The sequence below is a fragment of the Triturus cristatus genome, chromosome 9 (genome assembly GCF_964204655.1).
Source record: "Triturus cristatus chromosome 9, aTriCri1.1, whole genome shotgun sequence".
In the NCBI taxonomy this organism is placed as follows: domain Eukaryota; kingdom Metazoa; phylum Chordata; class Amphibia; order Caudata; family Salamandridae; genus Triturus; species Triturus cristatus.
Genome location: NC_140592.1, coordinates 1,135,625,434 through 1,135,653,166, shown reverse-complemented (window position 1 = coordinate 1,135,653,166; position 27,733 = coordinate 1,135,625,434). Strand labels below are relative to the sequence as shown.

Genomic DNA, 27,733 nt, shown 5'->3' with positions numbered 1-27,733 from the left:
GTTTTCCGGAATGTCGGTTAATAGGGTGCAGTTTGTGATTATTGTTGGCTCGGTGTTGATGGTTTTCTCCTTTGAACCTATTGTTAGGAATGGAGATTTGTTGTTGTTATTAAATTATTATCAGTTGGCAGACACCCATTCTTTAATGTGTCAGATATTTGTGCCGTATCTATACAAGTTACATTAACATTGATTGTGAAATGTAGAACCTAATTTGTAAAGCGGTTTATACATTTAAGTTTAACTTGAGCGTGCACTTAAATACATTTACAGGGGAAAATGTCCTATCCAGAGTCATCGAATAATGATTGACTTGCTTCCTTGTTGTCATTTGTTTCCTCCTAAGGAGCAGCCCCTTCAATCCCTGGCGGAACAGCCCCCAGAATAATGTACTGCATGGCTACACACTATCAGGTCCAAAAGGTGAGACCTATTGGCTGTGCCAATGCTTGTTCTTCATTATCGCGCATAAAAGCACTTTCATAAGTTCAGACTACCAGTTGTACATAAAGAACACTTTAATAAGTAATTCTCAGTGCAATGCTATACCGTGACTATTAGTGTCAAAGCTTCTTTGTTAAAGAAATATATATATTTTGATTTTGAAGAGCATTTGCCATATGTTCATTAAATAGAACGGAAGCCCATCATTGGCAGTGCGTGGCCGTTCACAAGTGGCACATAAAGTAGATGTTGAAGCACTCTGGGTAATGTGCTGAATCAATGGCTGAATACGCTTAGGGTCCCAAATGCTTGCTGTTCTATGACATACAACTTGACGTTCGAACGCTCGACAGTTCCAGATGGAGAGCGCTCGGTGTAGTCTCTCTTTTATGTTGATGTTTGTTACCTTGAGGGTGGGATTAGCGTCTGCATTGACAGGCGCCAAATCACCTTCCATCAGGTGTGCTTAGAGCTTTGACCCCGCTTGCACTCGCAGACGCTACTCACAGATCTGTCACATTTCACAATTTTAAGAAACGCCGCTCCTCACTGAAAGGGACAGAATACCATCTGTCTTCGGGCGAGCAGGGTGGTGGGGGTTCGTGCCGCCCTCAGCAGAGCTACCATGTCTACAGTAAGTGTCCGGATCGCTCCCTCTGCCAAGTGCCTGTTTGATGACCCTGTGCGGATCTCAGTGAGTGGCCTCTCGCCGCTGCAGGAGGTCACACTCAGGGCTTCTCTCACTGATGAGACGGGGGTGTCTTTCCGATCCTCCGCCCAGTATAGGGCGGACAGCAGCGGGGAGCTGAACCTGACTAGCACCCCAGCCCTGGGGGGCAGTTACACGGGGGTGGAGCCCATGGGGCTGGTGTGGTCGCTGCTTCCAGAGACCCCACACAGGCGCCTGGTGAAGAGAGACGTCCTGACCCCCTTCTTTGTGGACTTTGAAGTGTACGAGGGTCACGACCCCCCTGGCCAGCTCCTTGCCCAGGTCACCAACGAGCGAAGCTTCCTGCGAGAGGGGGTGCAGAGGATCCCCGTGCGCGAGGGCAAGGTCAGAGCAACCTTTTTCCAGCCACCAGGTGAGTGATGGGTAATGCTTATGGCTGAAAAACGTTTAAAACAAATCCGTAATGACTAACTGCTAACATTGAGTTTATAAAGTTCAGACTTTTTCAAATCTTTCTTTGTTCTTACAGGGCCCGGTCCCTTCCCTGGTATTATTGACATTTATGGCACTGGTGGGGGCCTTCTTGAGTACAGAGCGAGTCTTCTAGCCAGTCGTGGCTTTGCCACATTGGCCTTAGCGTACTACGGCTATGGGGACCTCCCAAAGCAAATGAAAGAATTCCATTTGGAATATTTTGAGGATGCTGTAAACTACATGCTGCGACACCCTCAGGTAGACTACACTTCTAAATGTACACCTCTCTTGATATTTTAATTTCTAGAAAGCATGCCAGCGAGATCGAAGCATCGGTTTTCATAGGGGAATTCCTAGGTGTAAACAGGCTAATTTCTTTATTAGTTTTATTAATTTCCATGCATAATAACATTTACAAACGACTTGAATCACATACTTGCATCTTATCCGGTCACTACTTGTCACCAGTTGATAAACTTTTTTGCTGCAAGTTCTGCATCTGGTACCAAAGAAAAATTTGTACAGCATTCGCTATAACAACATAATATGCTGTCTACAAATATTTGACAAGAAGGTATACAATACTGCTTGCAATAACATGCTAACTCGTCGGGAGTGAACAGTGGGATAAGGGGGTTAGGGGTAAGGGGAATAGCATCTCACAAAATTATTGTATTGCACGCAGATGGATTTGCCACTACATTGCACCACATAAGGCTCACCGCGCCGTCCTTAACCAGCATCTCTCGCACTTATGTCCCAGTTTTAGTGTGTGTTATCTTGGATACATGTCAGGGGTTTCTACGCGCCTACTGCCCTTGCCCCACTTCGGGGATGGTGCCTATTGGGTAGGGGAACTCTATCTACAATGTGGTACCCTCAGCGTGCTCCTGTGCCCTGTTCGTCGTCTGGGATAGCCCCTGTGTCCCCAGATCTTCCTGCCATGCGCCCCGGAGGTCTATTAGTATTGTATCCCATGCTATGGCGACTTGCGTATGCCGGTGGCATCTTCACGCCGGAGCGCCACTCTTTCCGCTTGCGCCCAGCATATCATGAAGTGATACCTTGCCTTCACTGCCGGGGGGTCAGGGGACTTCCAATGTTTAGTAATGAGGCGCTTTGCCACTATGATTCCCAGGTCTATAAAGCGGGTTGTCACTTTATGTTTCTTAGTCCTCTGGTAGAGGCCCAGCAAGCACACCTCCCAGTTACATTCCATTTCGTGGTCCGTTCAGCTCTCTAATTGTGTTGTGATAGTCTCCCAGTAAGCAATCAGCTTATTACATGCCCGTAACATGTGTATGAGGTCTCCTCCCACCAGTCCGCAGCGGGGGCACCACGCATCCTCTCAGTTGAAAATTTGATTAATTGAGGCGGTTGTCATGTAAGCTCTTTTTGTTATATAATATTGTATTAGCCGAGACATTGCATTCCTCGGTATGTAGGTAGGGCTTTCTAATATTTTTGCCCTTTCCAGGTCTGTGCTTTGGCTCTGCAGATCTGTGTCCCAGTGTTCTTTTAGTTTCACTAGTGGGGCCGCTGCATGCGTCCGTAAGGACTCCGCCAGCCGACCATCTGATGAGATGTCGGCCTGCACTCCTTATGTGCAGGTACTGGAGTGTTAAATCTGTTTTTGGTTCTTCTGCTATGTCCCACCAAAGGGACCGCCACGTTCCGGTGAGCGCTGCATGTAGTAAAAACTGGCCCTGCGGTAGATCATATGCGCTCACAAGCGCATCGAACGGGAGCAACTGTCCATCTTGATATAAATCTCCTATCGTCTGGATCCCTGCGTCATCCCATGTGCGAAGGTCCGCTACTGTAATTTCTTGCCGCCGCCTCAGCGTGCCCAGTATTGGTAGGGCGGGGCATATGTGGTAATCTGTTTGGTGAGTCGCAGGACTCGCCGGTAGCAGGTGTATGCCACTTTCACCAGTTGCTGGGTGGGACCCATCCCCTTCCTACCTGGATGAAACAGGGTCACTATCTGTGCTTGGGTATAACCCGGTTGTTGTGTAGCAGTGTCAGCGAAATGCCGCTCACTAAGCCAGCGGGCCACCCACTGCAGCAGCGTGAACAATAGCGGGGAAAGAGGGCAACTTGTCACGTCACCCGGCCAATTGGAATAGGTTGGGAGACATACGGGCCTGTCTTGACTTGTGCTGTGGGACGCGTGTAGAACAGCTTAACTAGGCCTACGTAGTAATCACCTAGACCCTATTTGGCTAAGGTGGTAAATAAAAGGTCCAACTCGAGCGTGTCAAACGTGTTTGTCCAGATCCAATACCAAGCATCCAGAGTTTGGCCATCGCTCTCTAGAGTAGTGGGCGACTCTAAAAAAACCGTCTCAGGTTGAGAGACGTGCTACATGCTGGTACGAACCCGTTTTGATCTCCATGTACCAGCCGTGGGACCACTGGAGCCAGTCTGCTTGCCAGCAGTTTGGTGAGTATTTTATAACCTGAATTTAGCAGTGCCAATGGGTGGTATGAGCCCAGGAGCTCTGTGTCCCTGTCCGGCTTGGGCAGCGAGACAAGCAGGGATTCACGTAGCGACTGAGGTAAAATGGCTGACTCTTGCGCAGTGACGTATAATGCAAGCAATTTCAGGGCAAGTACGTCTCGGTATGCCTCGTAAAACTCCGCCAGTAGGCCATCCGGACCTGGTGCCTTGCCTGTGGCCATTGCTCGAACCGCTAACTGCACCTCTAGTAGCGTTATTGGCTCATTTGAGAGTCATCTACCACCGGCATGGGCAGCTGGGACAGATATGTCTCCAGCTCCTCCGGAGTGACCTGTATTACTGGTTTATAGATTTCTGTATAATGGGCGGCAAATTCGCGATGTATGTCGCATTGGCGTGTTAGCAATTGCCCAGCTCCTGTTCTCAAGCACAATGTGGGTTGCTGTGCACGGTCTTGCTGAATTAGTCTTGCCAAGAGCCTCCCCGCCTTATCAGCCAGAGCATGAGTATGGGCCGAAAGCGCCTCATAATACAGACAGCGCAGTCTCTCCATTACCTCAACATGCTTTTGTTGCTGATCAACGAGCACCTGTTGCGCGCCAGTACCCACTACTAAGACAGTTTCAAGTTGGAGAAGGGTGTCCTCTATTTGTTTAGCCTCACGGTCCAGCTGCCGGAGTAAGCTCCAAGTCAGAGTACGGCATTGTCCCCGTTCCACTGCCTTTTAAGAATCCCATAGCACCCCAAGGTCTGTCACTGATCCCTCGTTTGTGTCAAAGTACGTTGCTATAGCCAATCCCACCAAGTCTCTAAAGGGGGGGTCTTCCAGTGCTGCTGTCTGCAGTCTCCACAACTTGGTGACCGGCGTTAAATCGACTCCACCTAGTTGTAACGTATGCGGATTATGATCAGAATGTGTGCGCCACAGGTAATCCGCATTGATGCAGTCTGCTAGTAATGCTGTGTGTCCTACACACCTGTCTAGGCACACATGTAGACCATGGGGGTGTGAGTAGTTTGAGTAGAGGCGTGTAGTTGGATTCAACATCCTCCATAAGTCTACCAGTCCCCAACTGCAGAGCCACTCAGTCAAACCTTTAGCGTTGGATGTAGCAGTCGCCTGCTGTAGCGGCGGGAAGGATCTATCTAAGCCTGTATCCAGTACTGCATTATAGTCCCCTCCAAACAGCCAAGGAATATAACACCACTGGGATAGCTATGCTGACAGTGTACGCCAGAATGGGGATTGGTCAGTGTTCGGGGCATATATTGATCCAAGGAATATAACACCACTGGGATAGCTATGCTGACAGTGTACGCCAGAATGGGGATTGGTCAGTGTTCGGGGCATATATTGATCCCAGTACTATCTGCCTGCCATTGACCCTGCCTTTTGTCAACACAAATCGGCCATGAATATCTATTTCCGTTTCTTCCAATACATAGTGTGTGCCTGGTCTGACCCATACTAACGTTCCCCTCATGTATGATGAGTAGCCTGTGGCAAACACCTGTCCTCTCCACATTCGCTGCAGTCTGTTTATCTCGGGCTGCGATATAAGCGTTTCCTGTAAAAGTGTGATATGTGCCGCGTGTCTCTTTAAGTATGCATATGTGTTATATCTGCGCGCGGGCATACCCCTGACATTCCAAGTGTTTATTATTTATTTACACAAAAAGCGTGCATGGTCAGTTGGCTGGTTACTCTGTAAGGGGGGCAAGCGGCATGCACGTGTGGCCTAGGCCTATTCTGCCATCTCACTGTGCGGTGTGGTGGTGCGATGCTATGTGGGGAATTAGACATTGTGTGGTGGAACTGGGACAGGGCAGAGGGACAACGTGTATCTGCCCAAACCTTGAACTACGCCGTACGGCAACTATCGGCCTTATGTGCCGTGGTACTGTGTGTGTAGAGGGGGGGTAGCCTCAACTAAGGGCGCAGTGAGACGATTGAAGCTCAGGCCCTATAGCAGCGATTTTCTACACACACTGCGTCTCATCCTGCCTCTACAGCAGGGCCTCCGGCCCCATGGTGGGAGAAAAAGTAACTGACATAAACGTGCCCCTTTTCTGCTGCACACCAAGGGAATAGTCCGGAAAGAACATCACTTTTGAGTTTTCAACTCGGACCTATTCTAGTTTACGCAGCTCCTGCAATATTGCGTCCCTGTCTTTGTAGTTGAGGAGTCAGATTTGGTACAGGCAAGGTCTAGCTCCTGTCTGTCGCCAACCCGACGGGACTCTATGCTCCTGTGAGAAGTTGCCTGGTATATGCTGTCCACTAGTTATAGTGGGCACCTTGCACGAGTCCAAACAACCGTTATTAATGATTAGGTTAAAGACAACCTTTATTGAAAGCTATCCTAGTGGTCTATGGAGAGCAGCCTTCAGGCTAAGTCTCGAAGGAATGTAAAGCAGCTTGGTTTACCAAATTATAACCTACTGAATGACCAAAGGAAAGGAGAACCACACAAGATATATATAAAATATATGTATTTATTACTAAACACTCTCTACTAACCTCTTTATGACATTAGAGCACAGGATACACAATACTAAAGCACTAGAATAACACTAAATAGCACAATACACAGTGGGCCCCAGGGGGAGACCAAACCATATATTAAGAAAGTGGCATAACAACCACGACTTGACTAGACACAGTGCCTAGAGCACGTAGAATCGCTGGGACCCCAAGGAACCACCCAAGGTAGTGACCCAAGGGGGAACCGTGCAGTGTGAGAACACAGCCGCGAACTCCGTACAATTCTATGGGAAAGTCACAGTTGGAATTTTAACGATTAGGACACTTAGGAGAGGACTTTAAGAAAACCCTTTGGAACATTGAAGGTTCTAAGGCCAGCACCCGTGAGAGTACCGAGGTACCCCTGTTACCTATCCCAGGAGAGCCGGGTGCATAGGGGTCAAGTGGTGTCGGAAACGCTAGTTTATTTCAATGGCGTGTTGCGAAGAAGTGCTGCTGCCAGGAAGATGAGAAGGGTATGGTGTGATCCAAGCCTGGATCGGAGCTGAGAAGAACCTGAAAGCAGAGGGGACAGAGTCTGGGTCACTTCAGGGTGACCAGGGGCTCGGTAAACGAATGCCCACCGATGTCTGGTGCTTCGGGTGAGATGAGGTGAAGCTTGACTCTGCAGCCACGGGGACCATGAGACGTCGACGATGACCAAAGTCTACAGGCGAGCTGTCCCACGAAGGATGTCGAGTGCTGGGGGGGGTCAGTTTCCGGATTGGAGACCAACTAGCCTTGGCAACTGCAACTCGCGCAGTAAAGAAAAAGATGCTTCGGTGAGGACCAGAAAGGTCCTGGGGACTCCCCAAGCGATGGAGATTCAGGGCACGTCTGGAGCAACCAGGAAAGCCCACAGAAAGTTAAAGTTCCCTTCTCAGGGACCCACAGGTCGACGGACCAGGGGTCACGAAGGGACCTCGAGAGGGATCACAAAATACCAGCCCACGGAACACTCGTGGAGTGTAGACCGGTAATCTTCGGTGGAATCACTGTTTGGGGTCTGGACTACAAGTAGCCCAAAGCACAGCCTCAGGGATCGCCTGAAAGCATATGCTGCTGCAAATGTGCACGGTGTCCAGGGGTACGGGTTGCACGGTCCCCACGAGGGCTGCGGATCTCAGGTTTCCTGAGAGCACGGATCGGCCTCGGGGAAGCTTGGGAACCCACCTCCTGTGTTTCAAAATCTTCGGAGTCCGTCAGGAACTGCGTAGATGCAATCCGGTCAGATGCATTTCAGGTGCCTGCCTTGCAGGGGAGTAACTCCTTTACTCCAAGGGAGATTCTTCGGTCATCCAACGTAGTGTAGATAGTTGAAGTATTTGGCTTCTGTAGCAGAGTTCAGTCCAGGTAAATCTATAGTCCTGTAGCCAGGCGTTCCTGCTTCATACCCAAGGAAGGGGTGGGACAAACTCTGGGGACCCACCTATGGGAGGGTCAGGACAGAGGGGTGGCTACACCATGTCCTTTGTCCAGTTTCGCGCTAGAGCAGGAGCAATTGGCTCCTGCAACCGGTTTGAGTTGGACTATGCACAGGGACACCAAAGGTGCCCCCAGTGCAGACATTAAAGCACTCTTGGAGTGCACCCACCCAGCCCCAATACACGAAAGCCTGTCTGGGAGGTGGTCACACCTCCCTGTGACAGGAAACCTATTGTCCAGCCATCCCCTGCCGGAGTTTCGTCCAGTATCAGGAGGGCAGACTCGTGTCTGTGGCTGGCAGCATCCATCTTGTGATGCCAGGGTCGAGAAGGCTGGTACCGGGTGTACTGGTGTTGTCATATTTCTCCCTCTAGTAGGGTGGAATAAACCTCCCACACCAGTTACTGGTGTGGAGGTATGATTCCAAGGTGTTTGACACCAAACACAACATTTTTCCATGCAGTCGTTTTAAAGTTAGCATTTACCGCGAGATTATAATTCACTTAAGAGTATATGATAGGCTGCATCGCAAACAACCCCGGAATAGAGGTTCCGAAGGCTGCAGAGGGGCTCTGCTCATGCAGGTGCACCCTCTCACATAAAACCCAGCACCCTGCCTTCAGGATTGATAAGGCCGGCCATAGGGGTGACTGATAGGTTTATATGTGCAGTGATATGGATAGATATAGTTAACCTAGATCTAAGTAAGGGGTGCATGCACCACCTTACACAGGCTGCTGTAGCAGACCTGTTTTGTCATTTCGAATGATCTCCCAGGGGTGGCATAATACATGCTGCAGCCCCTGAGAGGCCTCTGGGGTACCTATGCCCTAGGTACATAGTATGTGACGCATGGAACTACATTTTGTCCTTTTTATTCTCATCACGTGACTGGGTCCATATCCGTTTTAGTCCGTTTGTTTAACGTTACGGTTCAAACTTTTTTTATGCGGTTCCACCAACACGAGTACTTACTTACACGGTTGCATCTTGGATTATCTACTATTATTATTTCGGTAAGGCTTTTTCCTTACCTATATGTATTTGTTTAGCGATGTCTACATCGACAAACTTCAAGGAGCTTGTGCTTATTTTTGCGTTTTCTTCACACAGCGTCTGGTACAGGATATTCAGGAGCATCCACAAGTCGTTTTTTATACATCGCTGATTGGGAGGTGAGCATACTTGCAACTAGGTTGCCTACAAACCGAGAATTGAGTAATTCTGTTATTTTACGGCATGTCATTATTTTTGACATTACAGCGTTTCGAGTAAAGACGAGAACTTGTCTAAACTTTATTGAGCACTGCTGACAACATATGGTGAGAAACTAGTTGTTCCCAACATTAGAAGTGGTATTATTGTTAGCTGCACTGACAGTTCTTAGTTGTTTTTTTAGCCACTATACTAGGGGGAATATTTCACTACGCACATCTGATTGCGGTTGAGTTTTTTATTGCTGGCATGCACTTATTCCTATTTTCACTTGAGCACCACTGGGTGAACAAACTTATGAGCATGAAACTCCTCAACTATTAATGCTTAGATATAATACCACACATTTTTTATACTTAACTTAGAATTCTTTACACTTAACTCAGGATTTCCATTCACGCACATTATATTGGGTAATGCATTCTACCAGAGTCTGAAATGACATACACAAATGGAGTAAATTGAGGATGTTCTTTTTAGGTTTGCCCCTGAGGAAGGGACTCCACAGTCCCGAAATGCATCGGCCGTTTTTGAAAAACAGATGAACTGATCTTCTTTGTTTTATGTTACGTCAAGATTGACTTGTATTATGAATAATTCAGAGCAAATGTGAAAATTGTATTTACTGTAAATCACATGATTTTGTTGAACAGAAAATGTATAATGTATAATTCGTGAACACATTGAATACAATGTTTTCTGGATGAATATTGTCTGTTAACAAGTTTAATTATTGTTGAAACTGGATTATTTGATAGGGTCCAGATGGAGACCCAGTGAACAGTGCATGGTAGAAGCAAGTTTTCTTGCTAGTCACATTTCTAGTCCGTCCACAGGCACTTGGAGAGACAGCGGGTGCAGTACCGTAGCACCATTGAGTTGAACATCATTATTTCGCATAGATAGCTTTGACTAACTTAGGTGTGCACCTTCGCCTTTCATAATCTTATTGTCCCTGTGTCCTTAGAAGGTTGCACCCCCTAATTATAAAAATGTCATTTGATGCGATTACAAACATTACGGACAATAGGGCAGTAACCAAAGTATACACTATTGATGAGGCCAGTAAAATTTATTCACTTATACAGGAGGTACAAATTTCAGACGCACAACAACTTAGACAGTTGGAATTTATCACCAGATGTCAGCTTAACCAGAAGCTTCATGCCTCTCCACTTGTACAATATCATAAGGTGAAACGCATACCACGGGGCCTACGCCTGGCAATCAAACCCATGTTATTCCGTTTCCATTTAAACCCACTATTTATGGAGAAATGGTATGCCATCCTAAATAAATGTTCGCTTGATTTGATCCTACTCATTATTGAAGAACTTTCTAAAACAATACGAGACCTAGAAGAGGAGATTCACACTTTGAAAGATGAATTAGAACTTCGAATGGAGGATAATGCGTGGAAATTACAATTGGAAGTACTCCATCAAAAATTGGAGAAATATGAGAAGGAATTGCAGGAGGGCAAATTGCGCATATATAAAAGGGACACAATGGACTATAAATTGAATGAAGTTTATACATGGGCCGATATCTACACTAGAAGAAGATTTGATCATAAGAAAGGAACCACTTCCTTGGATGAAAGTTCTGTTTCTGACCAAAAGACCACTACCAGCAGAACACCGGCAAGATTTCTTGTTTCTCAAGCACAAACAGCAGGACCATCTACTGAATTGCGCCAAATCCCTCAAACAGCCCCTCAAGTTTCTTTTTTATCCCAAGTACCAGACCAAGGTCGGCCACCGTCAACATCAGACCGCAGTGTAACATCATCATTAGAAAAGCAAAGAGAGGACAGAGAAAGAAGCGGCAAATCACTGCACAGCGGCAAGACTGTGATTTAGTGATTAACATTTCATCACATCAACTTACCTCGCAACAAAAATCCATTTTAGGTCGTGGAATGTCATTTGTCCCCACAGATACGTGTACAATCCTACAAGTTGAAGCTGACTTCTATAAATTCATGAGACTTTTAAGATTAAGACACTACTTCACAAATGTTGTTCCGCCTGAGCAAAACCAAACAACCGCCAATGTGAGTCCTTTCAAACTCAAAAGCACTTTTATTCCACCGTTTTCTCATAAAATACTGGATTCTTTTGAAATTTTGGTCCAAAAAGACTTACAACAAATTAATTATCAATCTAGAAGATTAAATAACCTTACTAAACAAGACAGATTGGCAATCAAATCTTTAGCCAATAACCTGGAAATTGCTATGCAACCGGTGGATAAGGGAGGTGCAATCGTCGTTATAGACACATCGTATTACATCTCTAAGGTGAATGAACATGTGGCTGATGATCACACATATATGCAACTTCCAAATGACCCCACAGCACAATTAGAGAAAATCTTGGCTGAGATTTTGGATGAGGCGACTGAAAACGATTGGATCACTGATCAAAATAGAACTTATCTTACTACTATTAATCCTAGAAGACCAAAATTGTATATGATCCCTAAGATACACAAAAATGCTATGGATCCACCATTTCGTCCTATAGTATCAGGATGTGGATCATTGTTTGATCCCATAGGGACATTTTTGGACTACTATTTACAACAATTTGTTCAGAGCTGGAGTTCATACATTAAGGACACAACGCATTTTCTTCAAAAATTGGAGGCTGATGATGGAATAGACTTTTCAACAATAGTACTATGTACCATAGATGTAACAGCATTATATACATCAATACCGCATCAAGCAGGCCTAGAGGCAGTAGAATGGGCACTGTTACGACTAGGAGACATTAATATGGAAAAAATCTTCATCCTAAAATTACTGAAATTTTGTCTAAATCATAGCCATTTTGAATGGCAGAGTCAATTCTATGCACAACTAACGGGGACCTCCATGGGTTTGTCGGGGGCCCCAGCATATGCTAATATTTTCATGGCCCTATTTGAATATGAAAATATTATGACGAACCCTGAGTGGTGGCAAAGCATGAAAATGTACTGTAGGTATATTGATGATATTTTTATCCTATGCTCATCATCTAGAGCCAAACTAGTAACGATGATTGAAACACTGAATATCATTGATCCGAGGATCCAGTTTACCTACCACATAGAAGAATACAGTATCCACTTTTTAGATGTACTTGTCATCAAATCGGTTGAAAAAACGAAATTTGAGACCAAAGTGTATCAAAAACCCACTGACCGGAACAATGCACTTGCCTATACAAGTTTCCACCCTAAAAGCTTATTAAAAAATCTACAGTTTTCACAATTTATCCGCATTAGAAGAATATGTTCAGAGGTACATACGACAGTTCAGAAGGAGTTAGAATACAAACAACGATTCACTGCAAGAGGTTACCCTGAATACATTCTTGAGGATTGTTTAAAACGGGCGCAAAGCAAAGAACGTAAAGATTTATTATTTCCAAAGGAAAAACAAAATGAAGACAGACTGGTATTTGTGTCGAAATTTTCTACATCTTCGTAATCAGTCAAAAGAATCATAAATTCAAGATGGGAGATGTTAGAGAACGAGACGAATTTTAACGGTATCTTTTCGAAGAAACCCCTTTATGCATACACAAGGGGCAAAAACCTCAGATCATTAATATCGTCTCCATCACAACACAAAGAAGTGATTGCATATAAAGGCACTACTAAATGTAACAATTGCATACATTGTAATAATGTGATAACAGGAAACGTGCTAAGACACCCATCTACTGGGAAGAAAATAAAACTTCAGCATACTAGTAACTGTAATTCGAAAAACGTTATATACTGTATTAAATGTCCGTGCGGTAAAGCTTATGTTGGGAAGACGGAAAGGAAACTTAAAATTAGGATAACGGAACATAAAAGCAAAATTAGAAATCACAGTATTACGTCTTCCTTGGCAACACATTGGGACGAGGCAAGACATATGATCTCTCAGTTGAGGTTTCAAATCATTGAGATCCAGTCAGTACGCCCCGGGGTAGATATTACTAAGAAGCTTCTCCAAAGAGAAATACATTGGATAAAAAATTTGAACACTATGATCCTGTTTGGGTTAAATGACCGGTTAAACATGAGTTGCTTTTTGTAACATATATTAGATATGATAGGAATGCACTTACGTGGTATTAGTCCATCATTGACATTATTACAATCACAGCTCTAACATTTTTTATATGGTGGTGGTTCACTTTATAACACAGTTTATATTTTTTGTGTTGCGCCGAACTGATGTACCAGGTATAGGAATTATAGTTGAATATAGCATTTTTATTGTTAGTATTGGGTTCTGAGCACGTTTCATCACGCTGACCACATTTGAATATAGCATTTTTATTTTTGTTTTTATTTTTATTGCCATCACTGCCTGGGATTATAGTTTGTCAGTTGTTCATCCCATAATTATCAGTCTATAGCCAAACACCTACTAGTATTGGGTGTTCTGAGCTCGTTTTATCATGCCGACCGTGGGGTCTCTAGTGTTGTGATATCCTTACGAGGTTGCGGTGTCCCGTCATGGACAAATAATATTTCACCATCAATTGCCTTCATCGTTACAGATATCTTTTATAGCGTTTCTTTTCAGTTTTTTCTCATCTTTCCCATCACTTTAGCACTTTAGACTCCTCATTATCTGTCCATTACTGCCTTATTACTTTTATTTTTCTTATCTTCTCTCTTTTCACTTATCCGTCATCATCTTTTATTCTCTCATTACTATCAAATTTAGTATCTCTCAGTATCTGTTCGCATTTGCATTTTTTCAAATGTTAAAGGTAACTCAGTGTCCTCTTTTTACCTCTCGTCCTTTCTCATTGGCTCATTTTAGTTCTTTAGTTTCCGCATGGAACTACATTTTGTCCTTTTTTACTCTTTATTCTCATCACGTGACTGGGTCCATATCCGTTTTAGTCCGTTTGTTTAAAATTACGGTTCAAACTTTTTTATGCGGTTCCACCGACACGAATCCTTACTTACACGGTTGCATCTTGGATTATCTACTATTATTATTTCGGTAAGGCTTTTTCCTTACCTATATGTATTTGTTTAGCGACGTCTACATTATTTTTGCGTTTTCTTCACACAGCGTCTGGTACAGGATATTCAGGAGCATGCACGAAAGTCGTTTTTTTTATACATCGCTGATTGGGAGGGGAGGATACTTGCAACTAGGTTGCCTACAAACCGAGAATTGAGTGATTCTGTTATTTACGTCATGTCATTATTTTTGACATTACAGCATTTCGAGTAAAGACGAGAACTTGTCTAAACTTTATTGAGCACTGCTGACAACATATGGTGAGATACTAGTTGTTCCCAACATTAGAAGTGGTATTATTGTTAGCTGCACTGACAGTTTTGTTGTTTTTTTAGCCACTATACTAGGGGGAATATTTCACTACGCACATCTGATTGCGGTTGAGTTTTTTATTGCTGGCTTGCACTTTTTCCTATTTTCACTTGAGCACCACTGGGTGAACAAACGTATGCGCATGAAACTCCTCAACTATCAATGCTTAGATATAATACCACACATTTTTTATACTTAACTTAGAATTCTTTACACTTAACTCAGGATTTCCATTCAAGCACATTATATTGGGTAATGCATTCTACCAGAGTCTGAAATGACATACACAAATGGAGTAATTTGAGGATGTTCTTTTTAGGTTTGCCCCTGAGGAAGGGACTCCACAGTCCCAAAATGCATTGGGTCGTTTTTGAAAAACAGATGAACTGATCTTCTTTGTTTTATGTTACGTCAAGATTGACTTGTATTATGAATAATTCAGAGCAAATATGAAAATTGTATTTACTGTAAATCACATGATTTTGTTGAACAGAAAATCAGGGCTCGAAAAATCAAAAAAATGGTACGAGTCCTGCAGGTCTAGTATCTTGATAAATCTCCTCGACCTAACTGCAACCTACTTGACCTTCGTCTCTAAAAGCGGAGCAAATGTGACAAGATAACCAGATATAAAGGCATCTTTATTGCTCATTAACTTTGTGAGCAATAAAATTGCCTTTAAATCTTGTCACATTTGCTCCGTTTTCAGAGACAGAGGACAAAAGTTAGTTTGTCTTCCTACTCACCAGAAAGAGCGAGTAGGACCTAAAAACAGCTCACCCTCGTTAAATTCAGCTCGCATATGCGAGCGGTTGAGTGGATTTTTCGAGCCCTGAAAATGTATAATGTATAATTTGTGAACACATTGAATACAATGTTTTCAGGATGAATATTGTCTATTAACACGTTTAATTATTGATAAAACTGGATTATTTGATAGAGTCCAGATGGAGACCCAGTGAACAGTGCACGGTACAAGCATGTTTTCTTGCTAGTCACATTTCTAGTCAGTTCACAGGCACTAGGAGAGACAGCGGGTGCAGTACCGTAGCACCATTGAGTTGAACATCATTATTTCTCATAGCTTTGACTAACTTGGGTGTGCACCTTCACCTTTCATAATCTAGGTACATAGTATACCATATACTAGGGACTTATAAGGGTACCCCAGAATCCAATCTGGAGTGTACATGCAATCAATTTAGAGGAGAAAGCAGCTAGGCTGGGATCCTAGATAGCAGGATCCCAGCCAGACTAAGTCGAAAACAGTGAAACATCAGCAAAAAGTGGGGGTAACTATAAGAAGCAGATCCTACTCTCCTACAGCGCCCTTTCTATTGCCAAAAAGGGGGAGAGGGAATTTGGCGGCATCAAAGTTTACATCCAGGCCTCCGTGTACGACACTGTGTCCCGCCCTTCCGTTCCCTCTGGCAGGCCTATGATCCGGACATTATTGCGGCGGTAACCCCCTTCCGCATCATCTATCCTGTTCTCTAGGGTGCGCACTTTTTCCGCTAGTGTTCTCACTTCCATTTCAGCCTCTATCTCGTCAACCTTCTCCGCAAGCTTGCGATGATCTGCGTGCAGTATTGTAAAGTCCAATGTAATTTTATCGATTCGTCCCTCTAGAGACGTGCACTTTTGCGCCAGACACACACTGAGCTGTGTCACTGCCTGCAGCACATTATCTATCTTCGATCCCAAGGTGGGACTCTCTGCCCTTTCTTCAGTCTCCTTTTCATTGTCTGGGTGCTTGGGTGATGCTGAAGGCGCCGTGGACTGCGTGCTTGTTCCCACCCGCTATCTGCCCATTGTCGCTACCTATCATGCATGGGCTAGGGCAACGTTTTATATGCGCGCTGGAGCAGGTACTATTCCGACTTCTCTGGAGTGCTGAACGTGTTTTGGGTATATCATGTCTGTGGCCGTGCCTTTCCCAGCTGCGCACCTCACACCAGGGGCCACGGGACTCTACACACTTCCTGGAGTCGGATACTGCCGGCCTCCGGTAGCGTCTGATGTGGGTAGCGCCACTTGCCTGCTTCCCATGCCACCACTTGCCTCCTTCGCTCAGGCCTGCTTTACAGCATGTTGGCGCACACCTTGGCAGTTCTCGTTGTTCGGGGCATGATAGCCACCCTCAGCGCTTCGCACCATGGCGGGTTGGCTCACTTTTGATGTGCCCACAACCTCAATGCCCAGCAAGACGTAGGCCACCCATAAGCCCGTACTCCTGTGTAAAAACGGGGGTCTCTGACTCTGCACGCCGCTTCCCTCCTCAATCTCAGGCGTGGCCCAGTCCGGCGTCGCTTCTGGGCCTCTCTCTCGCTGCTCGCGCCCCATTCCGCGTCTCCCAGGCGATACACGTCTCTGGGCCTCCACCTGTCTGGGACTTGGCGTGATGCTCATGTGCCCCCACTGTTTGCTCTTTTGTTGCTGGGACTAGGCTCGACACAGTCCCCGGACACTCAGTCACGCCATGCACTTCACCAGCAGCTCCGTGGGGTCAGGTACACATGCCAGCAGCCGCGTGTAGGGCTCCACTCTTCTGGGCTCCACTCTTCTGGGCTCACGCAGTTCACCTCACCTCTATCCGCGGCACACTGCGAAGTCACCATGTGCCATCTACCATCTCCCGGTGCCAGAGCGTCTCCACCGCCCACCGGTGGCATACCACAGGGGCCGCCAAGGTTTAGCGCTGGTTGTCCGTGGCACCGCTCGGTAGATCCCTGGCCGTTGGTCTCATCAGCGGTGTACAGACCTCACCCCAGCCGACAAGATGGCCGCTAGACGCGACTCGATCAGGGCCAGTGCGGGTCCGCTCACAGTTCTATACCGCACTTCAGCCCCTTATTTCACACCCCCAGTGTGTAGCGCAGTGTTCTTTGTCAGCGGCGCCTGCAGCAGGAACTGGATGGCGCCTGTGGTCAGCTGCTCTTGCTGGATAATCGGACCATAATGCGGAACTGCCCTAGAGCGCGTCCACCAGCATGGCCTGCTAGCCATGCCCCCCTCCTTATAGACTTGTAATAAGGTGGATGTGATAACCACCAAACTCTAAATCAGGCCATGTGTAAGGTCCAACAGTCAAGTCATGTATTTAATGCATCTCTTTCCCAACTGCAGTTTTTTGTTGGAGTGCCCTACATATGTATATCCTCTATGTGTCATTGAAATATAATTTGCTCGTTTGGTTCCTTGACTGTACTTTCGCTAAACTAATGTCCAGTATCATCATCATCATCATCTTATAAAGTGCATAGTGCCATACAATATAAAAATGGTACAAGTGATACAAATCGTTTTTTTATTGGGTAGCAAACAGCATAGTTGGGCAGTGCTCTTTAAAAACAGCCAGGTTTTAAGACGTTTCTTAAAGTGTGCCAAGTTGTAACATACCCGAAGAACGTCTGGCAGCCTGTTCGAGTGGTTGGGGGATAGATGAGAAAAGACACAGCCACCAATCTTGACTTTCCTAATTCTCCGGGTGCAAAGCAACTTTTGACTGGTAGATCTCAAATGGCGCACCAGAGTATACCTTTTTAGTTTTTTTGTTAGGTATGCCGGTCCTAGCCCATGGAGAGATTTAAACGCCAGGCATAGGAGTTTGAAGACTGATGTTTTCCTGATGGGGAGCCAGTGCAGTTCTCGTAACCGGGTTAATGATGGAGTTCGAGCGGGCTTGTTGAGTTCAAGGCATGCTGCTGTATTTTGGACAACTTGCAGCCTTGATAACAGATCTTCCCTGATCCCTACCAGTAGAGAATTACCATAATCTAGTCTACTGACTAGAAGCGACTGTATAAGGACATTTCTGATTGTGAGAGGAATCCGAGAGAAGATCTTTCTCAGCATGCGCATCGTAACATCGCAACCAAAGTGCAATATGCAACAGTAGTTAAAACAATGCAAAGTTAAAAGTCATTATTCTAGAAGTGGCCCAGGATTTGATATGCATAAATGATAAAACTTAGAAGGCAGCTCATATAATACATTTAAAACGTTTGATCCACAATGCTTGCCAAAATCTGGCCAAACCAAAAATTACCACCATGAGAGTGTCAGTGGCTAAAATCTCATAACCTCCAATCAGTTTACACAATTGAACAATCCACTTGCCCCTCAGGCTTCTATAATGGGGGCAAAAGAATAACAAGTGGGCTATTGATTCAGAGCAAACCTTACATGCGGGATACTGATCATCTGTGGGGGCCTTACTACACCACTTTTTACAGAACAGTTTAGTGGGTAGAGTTTTATCACGGAATTATATAAATAATTTCTGTGCCAGTGGTGGAACAATTTCATCGATGGTTTCCTCATAAAATGGGACAAATTTTAAACTCATAAAATCCTGGGTCAGTGTACCCACTGGTTTGGCCATCTTCACCATCCTATTATCCCAATATATCTCTTTGACCCTGCATTTTGGGATGTGGGACAATCTTTCAGGGGTGGACCACTACTCCTCCAGCCCAAGTCTCGTAAGTAGATTCTTCAAGGAGCTAAACTATGGAATAGAGTTTACCTGGGATCGCTTTAGGAGATCAATCGTCACTGCTCTGTATGGGGAGAGCTCATTAACAGACCACAGATGGTGCCAAAACGTTAACTGTTTATAATCAAACTTGTGCGCTAGTAGTTTTTGGCCCAAGTCCAAAAACATAGGAGCCAAGGGGGTACTAATGGGAAGGTTTAGCATTGAACGAAGAAACCGATTTTGTACAGAAGTAGGAGTTAGTGTTTACCAATGCCCCACAATTCAGCCCCATAAAGAGGCACCCCCCAGTATTTTGGTATTATAAATTTCCAATGCTGGGGCCACTTTCCTAGACACTTTTTTATGGATTTTACTCGAGTGAGCAGTTTGTTGGATTAATGACATTCGGACTTTTTCAATAAGTGGCGCCCAATTTAGCTTTGAGGTTATGTGGATACCCAGGTAGACATAGGCAGAAACATGCTCTAGGGAGCTATTTCCTACACACATCATTCTTTTTGATTGCTTGGTATTCCTCTTCGAGAAGATCATACATTTCGGTTTAGCCTAGTTTAATACCAGGCCATGCTCCTTACAGAACCCAGTAAAATTATTCAACAATTGTTGCAGTCCATGGGGGGATTTAGAGATTAATAGGGTGTCATCCGCGAAGAGTAGGGCCAATATTCTTCTCTCCCCCACCTTCGGAGCATCACATCCATCTCTCTCTAGGTAATCTATCACCCCATTTATAAAGAGGGAGAATAATGTGGGCGCTAGAAGGTACCCATGTCTCACTCCGCATTCGACAGAGAATTGCTCAGTCAGTTGATTGTTGTCCCCCCCCCCCCCCCCCCCACCTAACTTGCACTGTATTTGAGGAGTGCAACTGAATACAAATTTCTAATAGGTTATGAGGTAGCCCCATCTCTGCCAACATTCTCCACAACTTGGCTCTCTGTACTAGATCGAATGCAGTACGTAAATCCACAAAGCCAACATATAGTTTACCCCCTCTAATACTGACCTCCCTCCAGTAGATGCAGAAAACCTGGTCCAATGTGCTGATGTTAGCACGGAAGCCTGCTTGAAGTCACTCAGAATATGATGCTCTGAGATCCACACCTGGACTCGTCGCAACACCTGCTTGCAGAAATGTTTCTGCAGTGAGTTAATTAGGCTTATAGGCCTATAACTGGCTGGATTAGCACTATTACCCTTCTTGTAGATAGGGATTATTTCCGTTATATTCCATGAGGGGGGAATATTCATGCCTGCTGTGATGGCATTTGTAAAACCAAAGGGGATGATGGACGGAGTGTTGAACATTGCAAGCACTCACCCCCAGTCAACTGGTCTGGGTTTAATCCATCATCATTCTTTAGCTCACTTCGCCACCCCAGTTCAGACATGGCCATATGCAAATCAGTCTGACCCTGTGCCTCATGGGAACAGTCCAGCCCTAACTGCCAAGCCATGTGTTCCCTGGACCGGAAACAAGCATCCTGGGACCGGTTTCTGGCTAATCAGCCAACATCAGCCAGGCTAGCTTGAATCCAGTGGCAAATTGTGCAAGGGACCCACGTCCGGGCATACCCTGCCAACTTAGGGCAAACAAAGCAAAACCAAAGGGGATGATGGACAGAGTGTTGAACATTGCAAGCACTCACCTCCAGTCAACTGATCAGGGTTTAATCCATCATCATTCTTTAGGTCACTCCGCCACCCCAGTTCAGACATGGCCATATGCAAATCAGTCTGAACCTGTGCCTCATGGGAACAGTCCAGCCCGAACTGCCAAGCCAAGTCTTCCCTGGACCGGAAACAAGCATCCTAGGACTGGTTTTGGGCAAACAGCCCTCATCAGCCAGGCTAGCTTGAATCCAGTGGCAAAGTGAGCAAGGGACCCATGTCTGGGCATACCCTGCCAACTTAGTGCGAACAAAGCAAAGACAAGGCAATGATGCACGGAGTGCTGAAACTTTTCAAACACTCACCCCAGTCACAGATGTGGGTTGAATCCATCATCATTCTTTACCTCAGTTTGCCACCCCAGTTCAGACACAGCTATATGAAAATCAGTCTTGAACCTGTGCCTCATGGGAACAGTCCAGCCTGAACTGCCAAGCCGAGTCTTCCCTGGACCTGAAACAAGCATCCTGGGACTGGTTTCCGGCTAACAGCCCACATCAGCCAGGCTGGCTTGAATCCAGTGGCAAATTGTGCAAGGGACCCACGTCTGGGCATACCCTGCCAACTTAGGGCAAACAAAGCAAAACCAAAGGGGATGATGGACGGACTGTTGAACATTGCAAGTACTCACCCCCAGTCAACTGATCTGGGTTTAATCCATCATCATTCTTTAGCTCACTCCGCCACCCCAGTTATGACATGGCCATATGCAAATCAGTCTGACCCTGTGCCTCATGGGAACAGTCCAGCCCGAACTGCCAAGCCATGTCTTCCCTGGACCGGAGCCACGCATCCTGGGACCGGTTTCTGGCTAATCAGCCGTCATCAGCATGGCATTTGTAATCATATTAATGTAGGGGGCCCAGACAATCCTCTTTATACAGATCGTTTGGGATTCGGTCGGGCCAGGGGCTCTAGCTGCAATACTGAGCAGATAGCCACCCAGGTTTCTTCCATGGAGAACACCAGGTCCTCCACAGCTTTGTTCGAGTTTTCCCCTTGCTCTCCGAGTGGAGCCTCAACCTCAGTACTAACTATTGCATAGAGCCCTCCAAATTGGGTCACCCACTCATCTGGCTAAACTGTAAACTCCAGTTTCGGCTTCCTACCATTTAGCCAGTAAGCCGCTTGTTTCCAGAAGGATTTAGAATCCTTGGCTAATGATTCCTTTTGTAGGTAGGACCAAAGTGAGCCTTCCCTTCTCTTCATGGCTAACTCTAGTGCTTTCCTATAGCTTTTTCTACATGCCAACAGATCAGAGTGGACGTTAGTTTTTGCTGCCCGTACAAGGCCAGCCTTGGCTTTTCTACAATCCTGGTTGTACTAAACTGCTGGGGTTCTTGTTTAAGCTGGATCCGACTGTACTTCGGTTTCTGCTCCCTACATGGTTTAGCCAACAGATCCCTAATCTCATTAAACGTAGTTTCGTGCCTGGTAGTCGGCTTCTAAACTATCATATCTTTGGGGAGTTTTAACATCTCTTCCACATTCTGGAGTATTATATCTTTTGCTAAGTGCAGGGCCTCTGGATGTTCCTCCACCCAGTTCCATCTAATCGTTCTCATATTGTTTGTGATGGACAGTTCTCCCAGATCCTTCTTCTTTCCCTACTGCCCATTTCAGTAATGTTGTCACTCTGGTTTATTAGGGACAGGATCAGGGCATTATGGTAGCTATCTAAGCGGCTGACCACTGCCATATCATTAACTAATACCCAAAGGCTAAGTGCAACTAGGCAGTAATCGATCCTGCTGGCACAGCCAGGTCTGTTAAAAGTTAGCTCCCCTTTTTGGTCTGATTTTGGTATCCCATTTGTGGCACTCAGGTCATGTTGCAATGAGAGGGCCAGCACCTGACTGCCTCTCTTTGTCCACCTAACTGGGGGGAGATCTAGCTGTGGGACCTGCCAAACACTATCTCACTCCTCGGTCAGGTCTCGGGGGATCATGGCTAGAGGTTCAAATGTACAATTAAAATCCCCTGCTACCAGGTCTGGGGTACTATCAATGGATTTGGATAGTACATGGTCTAAAACTTTGATAGTATTCGTATCATCAGAGCCCAGAACAACTCTGTTGTAGGCATTATAGATCCTGATTTTCAGATCACTACATGATTTCAGATCTATAGCTAAAATATCGGGGGAATCTATGTAGATTAATCTTAGAACATTTAGTGCGTGTGTCTGTCTCTTCTCGAGATACAATCTTTGCAGTGCATTAATCAGTACCAATAAAACAAAAATAACAGAATGGGGAACATAATGTCTTTTGTATATATTTGTTTTCATCAAGCATATCTCTTTTCATCACGCTTGAGAGACGGCTTTTGTCTTGTCATCCTCACATAATCAGCAATTCATAATTTGCATATTTTGTGCCCAGTTTATCAAATTTAAGCACCTGATTTAATGTTTGGCGGATGAGTTCTCCGTCACGCGTGTGGCAAATATCCCATCCGCCACTTGCAAGTGCATTATATCCTAATACACTTGTAATAAAGTGGATGTTGATAACCACCAAACTCTAAAACAGGCCCTATGTAATGTCCACCGGTCAAGTCATGTATTTAATGTATCTCTTTCCCAACTGCAGTTTGTGTTGTAGTGCCCTACATATGTATATCCTCTATGTGTCATTGAAATATAATTTGGTGGTTTGGTTCCTCGACTGTACCTACGCTAACCTAATGTCCAGTATCAATAGTTAACCCCTGTGTTTACCTACTTTGGCCTGTCTTCTCAGGTCCCTCATTTTCTTAGCAGTGTCATTCAGGGGTGAGTTTAACTGACTGGGAGGGCTCTCTTATTTTGGTATCCCTGTAGTAGCCCAAACGATTTCCTTAACTGTCCATAGTGTCTTGTCTCACTCCTTCTTGCCCTAGACATAATTTGTAAACGTGTCCGTATAGGAAATAAGTTACAATATGCTGTTTTAATTAGAGTGTCAGCACCTCATTCAATAATGTGTATATGTCATTTGTTCCTTTAATTTCAGTGGACATTTTATGTTATAGGTCTTTCAATGAGAGGATTTCAATCTGTGTCTCATCTCATGCCTTTCCTCCTAGTGTTACATGTTTGTTGTGCTTATTCTTTGGAAGTTTTGATGTAATGTTTCCAAGTTAAGATGCAGTATGTATAAAAAAGAAAAGGGCACAATTTGGAGGTCAGTGTTATTTGAGAAGTGAGCTCCTGAAAGTGCTTTTTATAGTTTGAAAAGTTTTGTTTTCAAAAAAGGTAATATAAGCAGGAAGGAGGGATAAGAAAGAGCAAGTGACAATAATTCTGAGTGCGAAGCATGGACCTACATACAAATCAGGGTAATTATGACACAGAAAGGATTTCCTTTGCAACCTGTAATTACATTTTTATCAAATCATCTGGGATTAGCTCAGAGATCCAGCTGTAGGTTATGTCGTCCAACGTCCATGTGAGATTATAGAGGTTATGCTACAGAGAGATTATGATGGGACCTTGTCTAGCATAAATGGATGGAATACTTGAGGAGGAAAAATTGACACGAGAGAGGAGACCGAGATATAGAGCATGAAGCAAATAAGCATCATAGGTTTTTCCTGTGTTAAGTCCTAAATTGTGTAGGATCAGGATGACATAATTGCCAAAAGATTTGGACCATGAGAAGCAAAGGATGGGTGTAAAGCGCATTTGGGGAGTCATATCCTGCAAATATTTATGGTGGTTTCACTTTCACTAAATAAACAACTTTTTTACCTAGGTCTTTCCATTTGTTGAGAATAGTTTTATGAGCGGGATTGAACATTATGTCCAGTAGTAGTAAGTTTCGCCTATTCATATTAAGATGAGGGACCTAGAACTTCATAGTGGGTTTGGCTACGCGTGATCTTGTATGTGAACTGATTTTGTGAATATCTAGCATCTGGGTCTTTCCCAGACTTTTAATGCATTTCAACAAATAATAACAATTTCATAAAGATGTGGGATAATCATGTCTGTTTGTGAGATTTTAAGTAATGATGTCAAATTTAGCAGAGATTTGGGAGTAGTAGTTTTTTAATTTTCACATTACATATCCCCTTTTAATTAATACTTCTATAAATATATTTAAGAACTTGTTTGTGTCTACTAAATCCAGATTACATAATACTCGACTAAGTTCTCTAAAAGGCAGTCGAAAAAGTACTGTTCAACGTGCTTCGTATTTATAATAAAAAATAAAAAACTTTATGTATTGGTGGTTGTAGACAGTACAGTATAAGCACATCATGACAAGCAAAAGAGTATGTTATCTATTAGTCTATCAATCAGGATTACTCGCTCCATGATGGGAAGCTAAAACATAAATCTTGGTGCCAAGAGTCTAAAAGTTAAGAAAAATAGGATGGTGTACCCATAAGCAGCAGAACCATTCAGATAAGGCAACGCCAGCCGTGCCTGGGGCCGTCTACAGTCATGTCAACAGATAATTATAACGTAACTGTATGCATTTGTCCAGGATCACCTATTTTTCCCCCACCATACTTGTGTCGGTGTGCATCTGTGTAACACATGGGGGCTGGGCAACAGTGCCTCTCCACCACCTCCCCCCCCCCCTCCGCCGGGTCTGTCACAGCCCTGGTCTGTGAGCAGGGAGAGATACAATTCTTCATCCTCCACCCTCACAAAAGCTCCCATAATGGCCCAGTCCTCCTCGATCAGGCGGTGTCACAGACCTCTTCTTTCCTCTTCTCTTTGTGTAGGTTTCTCCACTAGCGCCCAGTGCTTGACCTTCCTGTTACACCTACAGTGAGAAGGTCCACCAGTGACTTCTAGTGCATGGAAAGGGCCCGTCTCGCCAAAAGCAGCTATCTCCCATGCCAATTGTTTTCAAAGCGGGAGATAGTCCTAAAAGACCTACTTCCATCTTCCCAGTCTATTGTGTGCTCTAAGCCCGCTGTCCCCTCCCGCCAGTATTGTGTGCTCCCCATGCAAGACCAGGTCATGTGAATATTTAGTTTTTCATCTGGGGCACTCTTTGTCAGCAGTGCTGTGGATCATGTTGAGCCAGTGTGAGGTGAGATATCACATATGGAGAAAGTTGAGCTGGGTGTAACAGAATCTGGTATTGCGTGATGAAGTATGGACACGCTCCAGCATTCTGGTCCATTCCTTATTGTGTAAGCCGCAGTTTATTGCAGTTTTCCATCCCCGTTGAAGCTGCATGAAGTCTTTCTGGGTCTGAAGTAGAACTGATTTATAGGGCCACGAAACGAACCGACAAAGGTGAGAAAAGGATGTCATACCTAATGCTTCAGCGGTGCAGCCTGACCCATCTGCCACAACACATTATTGCCCTGTTAAATACTGCATTTGTTAGAAATTGTGAGGCGGGCAGACTGGTAGTGCCTAGCATGTATAAATGATATGGCCCCTTTTCCTACAGGAAACTTCTGGCACCAGTAGTGTCTTTGAACCTCCGCTCACCCAGTCTTTATTTTTGCTTCAATAATATTTCTTTTTCCAAAAGTTGTATAATCTTTTTGTCTTTCTTTCCAGGTCATGGGCCCAGGAATCGGGCTTCTCGGACACTCCAAAGGAGGTGACCTTGTCCTCAGCATGGCATCTCTTCTGAAAGGAATAACTGCGACTGCCACCATTAATGGTGCTATCACCACTGTCGGCGCTGCACTACATTACAAAGATCTGGTTCTAGTCCCAATCGGCGGAGAGCTAAAGCGCGCCACTTTACCGCAGCCTGGTATTGCAAACATCGTAAACTGCTTGGACGACCCTTTGGCACCAGAGAACCGCAAAAGTTTGATTCCAGTCGAGAAGGCTAAAGGGAAATTCCTTTTCATTGTCGGAGAGGATGACCAGAATTGGAAGAGTGAGTTCATGGCTAATGCAGCTGCCGGCATTGTAGAGGCACATGGAAAAAAAAGACCAGAGGTTGTTGTCTACCCCGGGGCGGGGCATTACATTGAGCCTCCATATTTTCCAATGTGTGCTGCCTCCATGCATTTGCTCGTGGGCATGCCTGTCATGTGGGGAGGAGAACCGGGAGCCCATTCTCGGGCACAGGAGGGGGCTTGGAAGAAAATACAAGCCTTTTTCCGCAAACATTTGGATAAGGAACCTTTACACGGCAAACTATAATTGGTCTGGTAATAATACAGGTTTCTTTCCTCCTAAATGGTAAACGCCAATATTGGGGGCAAAGAAATGGCCCATTTGCTTTATTTACTTTCTAAGCAAACAGTGAGAGTTCAGAGAACTTGGGTGCTATTACAATGGAGACCGTTTCTAACATACATTGTTTTTGTACGACATGCAGCATGTCGAATCTGATTGTTTCATGACATTGATTTAAGTAAATTTCCTGTTGCATAATTTCACTGCTTAACTCGGCACCTTAGAGGCAAAGCTTACTCATACACTGAATATTCCAGTAGTTGCCCATTTATTGTTATTCTGTCACTGATGTTGTCCCCTCGTTTCTCCTGCTGGTAAGCAGTTTAGACATCCTTAATAAAAGTGTTTCCTCTTCACAAAACTGTACTATTGGATAAGTTGTCTTCCGTGCTTAATTTGGGCTAGTGGTTTTCAGTGTTTAGCACCAGCTATTCTCAACACTGGCACTAATTACAGTCCACAAATGGGAGTGCTGTCTGTTTTATTTTTCAAATGTACAACAGTGTTAATACTTCAATATATATTAGAAATGAATGTTACTTGCTGTGAAGCTGGCCTGGGATATGATGTACACTTATGTAAGTGTACACCTAGCACCAGTCCAGACAACCCTTAAGGTGATTTAAGAGGTCTTAGGCAACCTTAGAAAGCTCTGTAAGTGGTAGTTGTGAAGAGCAGCCTTCAGGCTTAGTCCGGAAGGAGTGTAAAGCAGCTTGTTTTACCAGAATTTAATTTTATAGTATAGATTAAGTGAAAAGAACCAGACCAACTTTTTATAAAAATATGTATTTATTATATAATACTCTCTAGTACATTCCAATATCGCCAAGACAAAGATAAACACAATGCACACA

General features: G+C 44.7%; 2 protein-coding genes across 2 annotated transcripts in view; one reads left to right on the top strand and one right to left on the bottom strand.

Moving 5' to 3' along the window:
* The window catches only part of HEATR4 (HEAT repeat containing 4), a 774,416-nt gene that overhangs the window by 551,467 nt on the left and 195,216 nt on the right, over positions 1-27,733 (bottom strand). The gene's annotated exons all lie outside the window — the stretch shown is intronic.
* Positions 866-27,245, top strand: LOC146799496 (acyl-coenzyme A thioesterase 1-like). The gene is made up of 3 exons (XM_085627061.1): positions 866-1,526; positions 1,644-1,846; positions 26,244-27,245. Exons 1-3 carry the CDS (start codon positions 1,070-1,072, stop codon positions 26,841-26,843), a joined length of 1,260 nt encoding a protein of 419 aa, XP_085483187.1. The 5' UTR covers positions 866-1,069; the 3' UTR covers positions 26,844-27,245.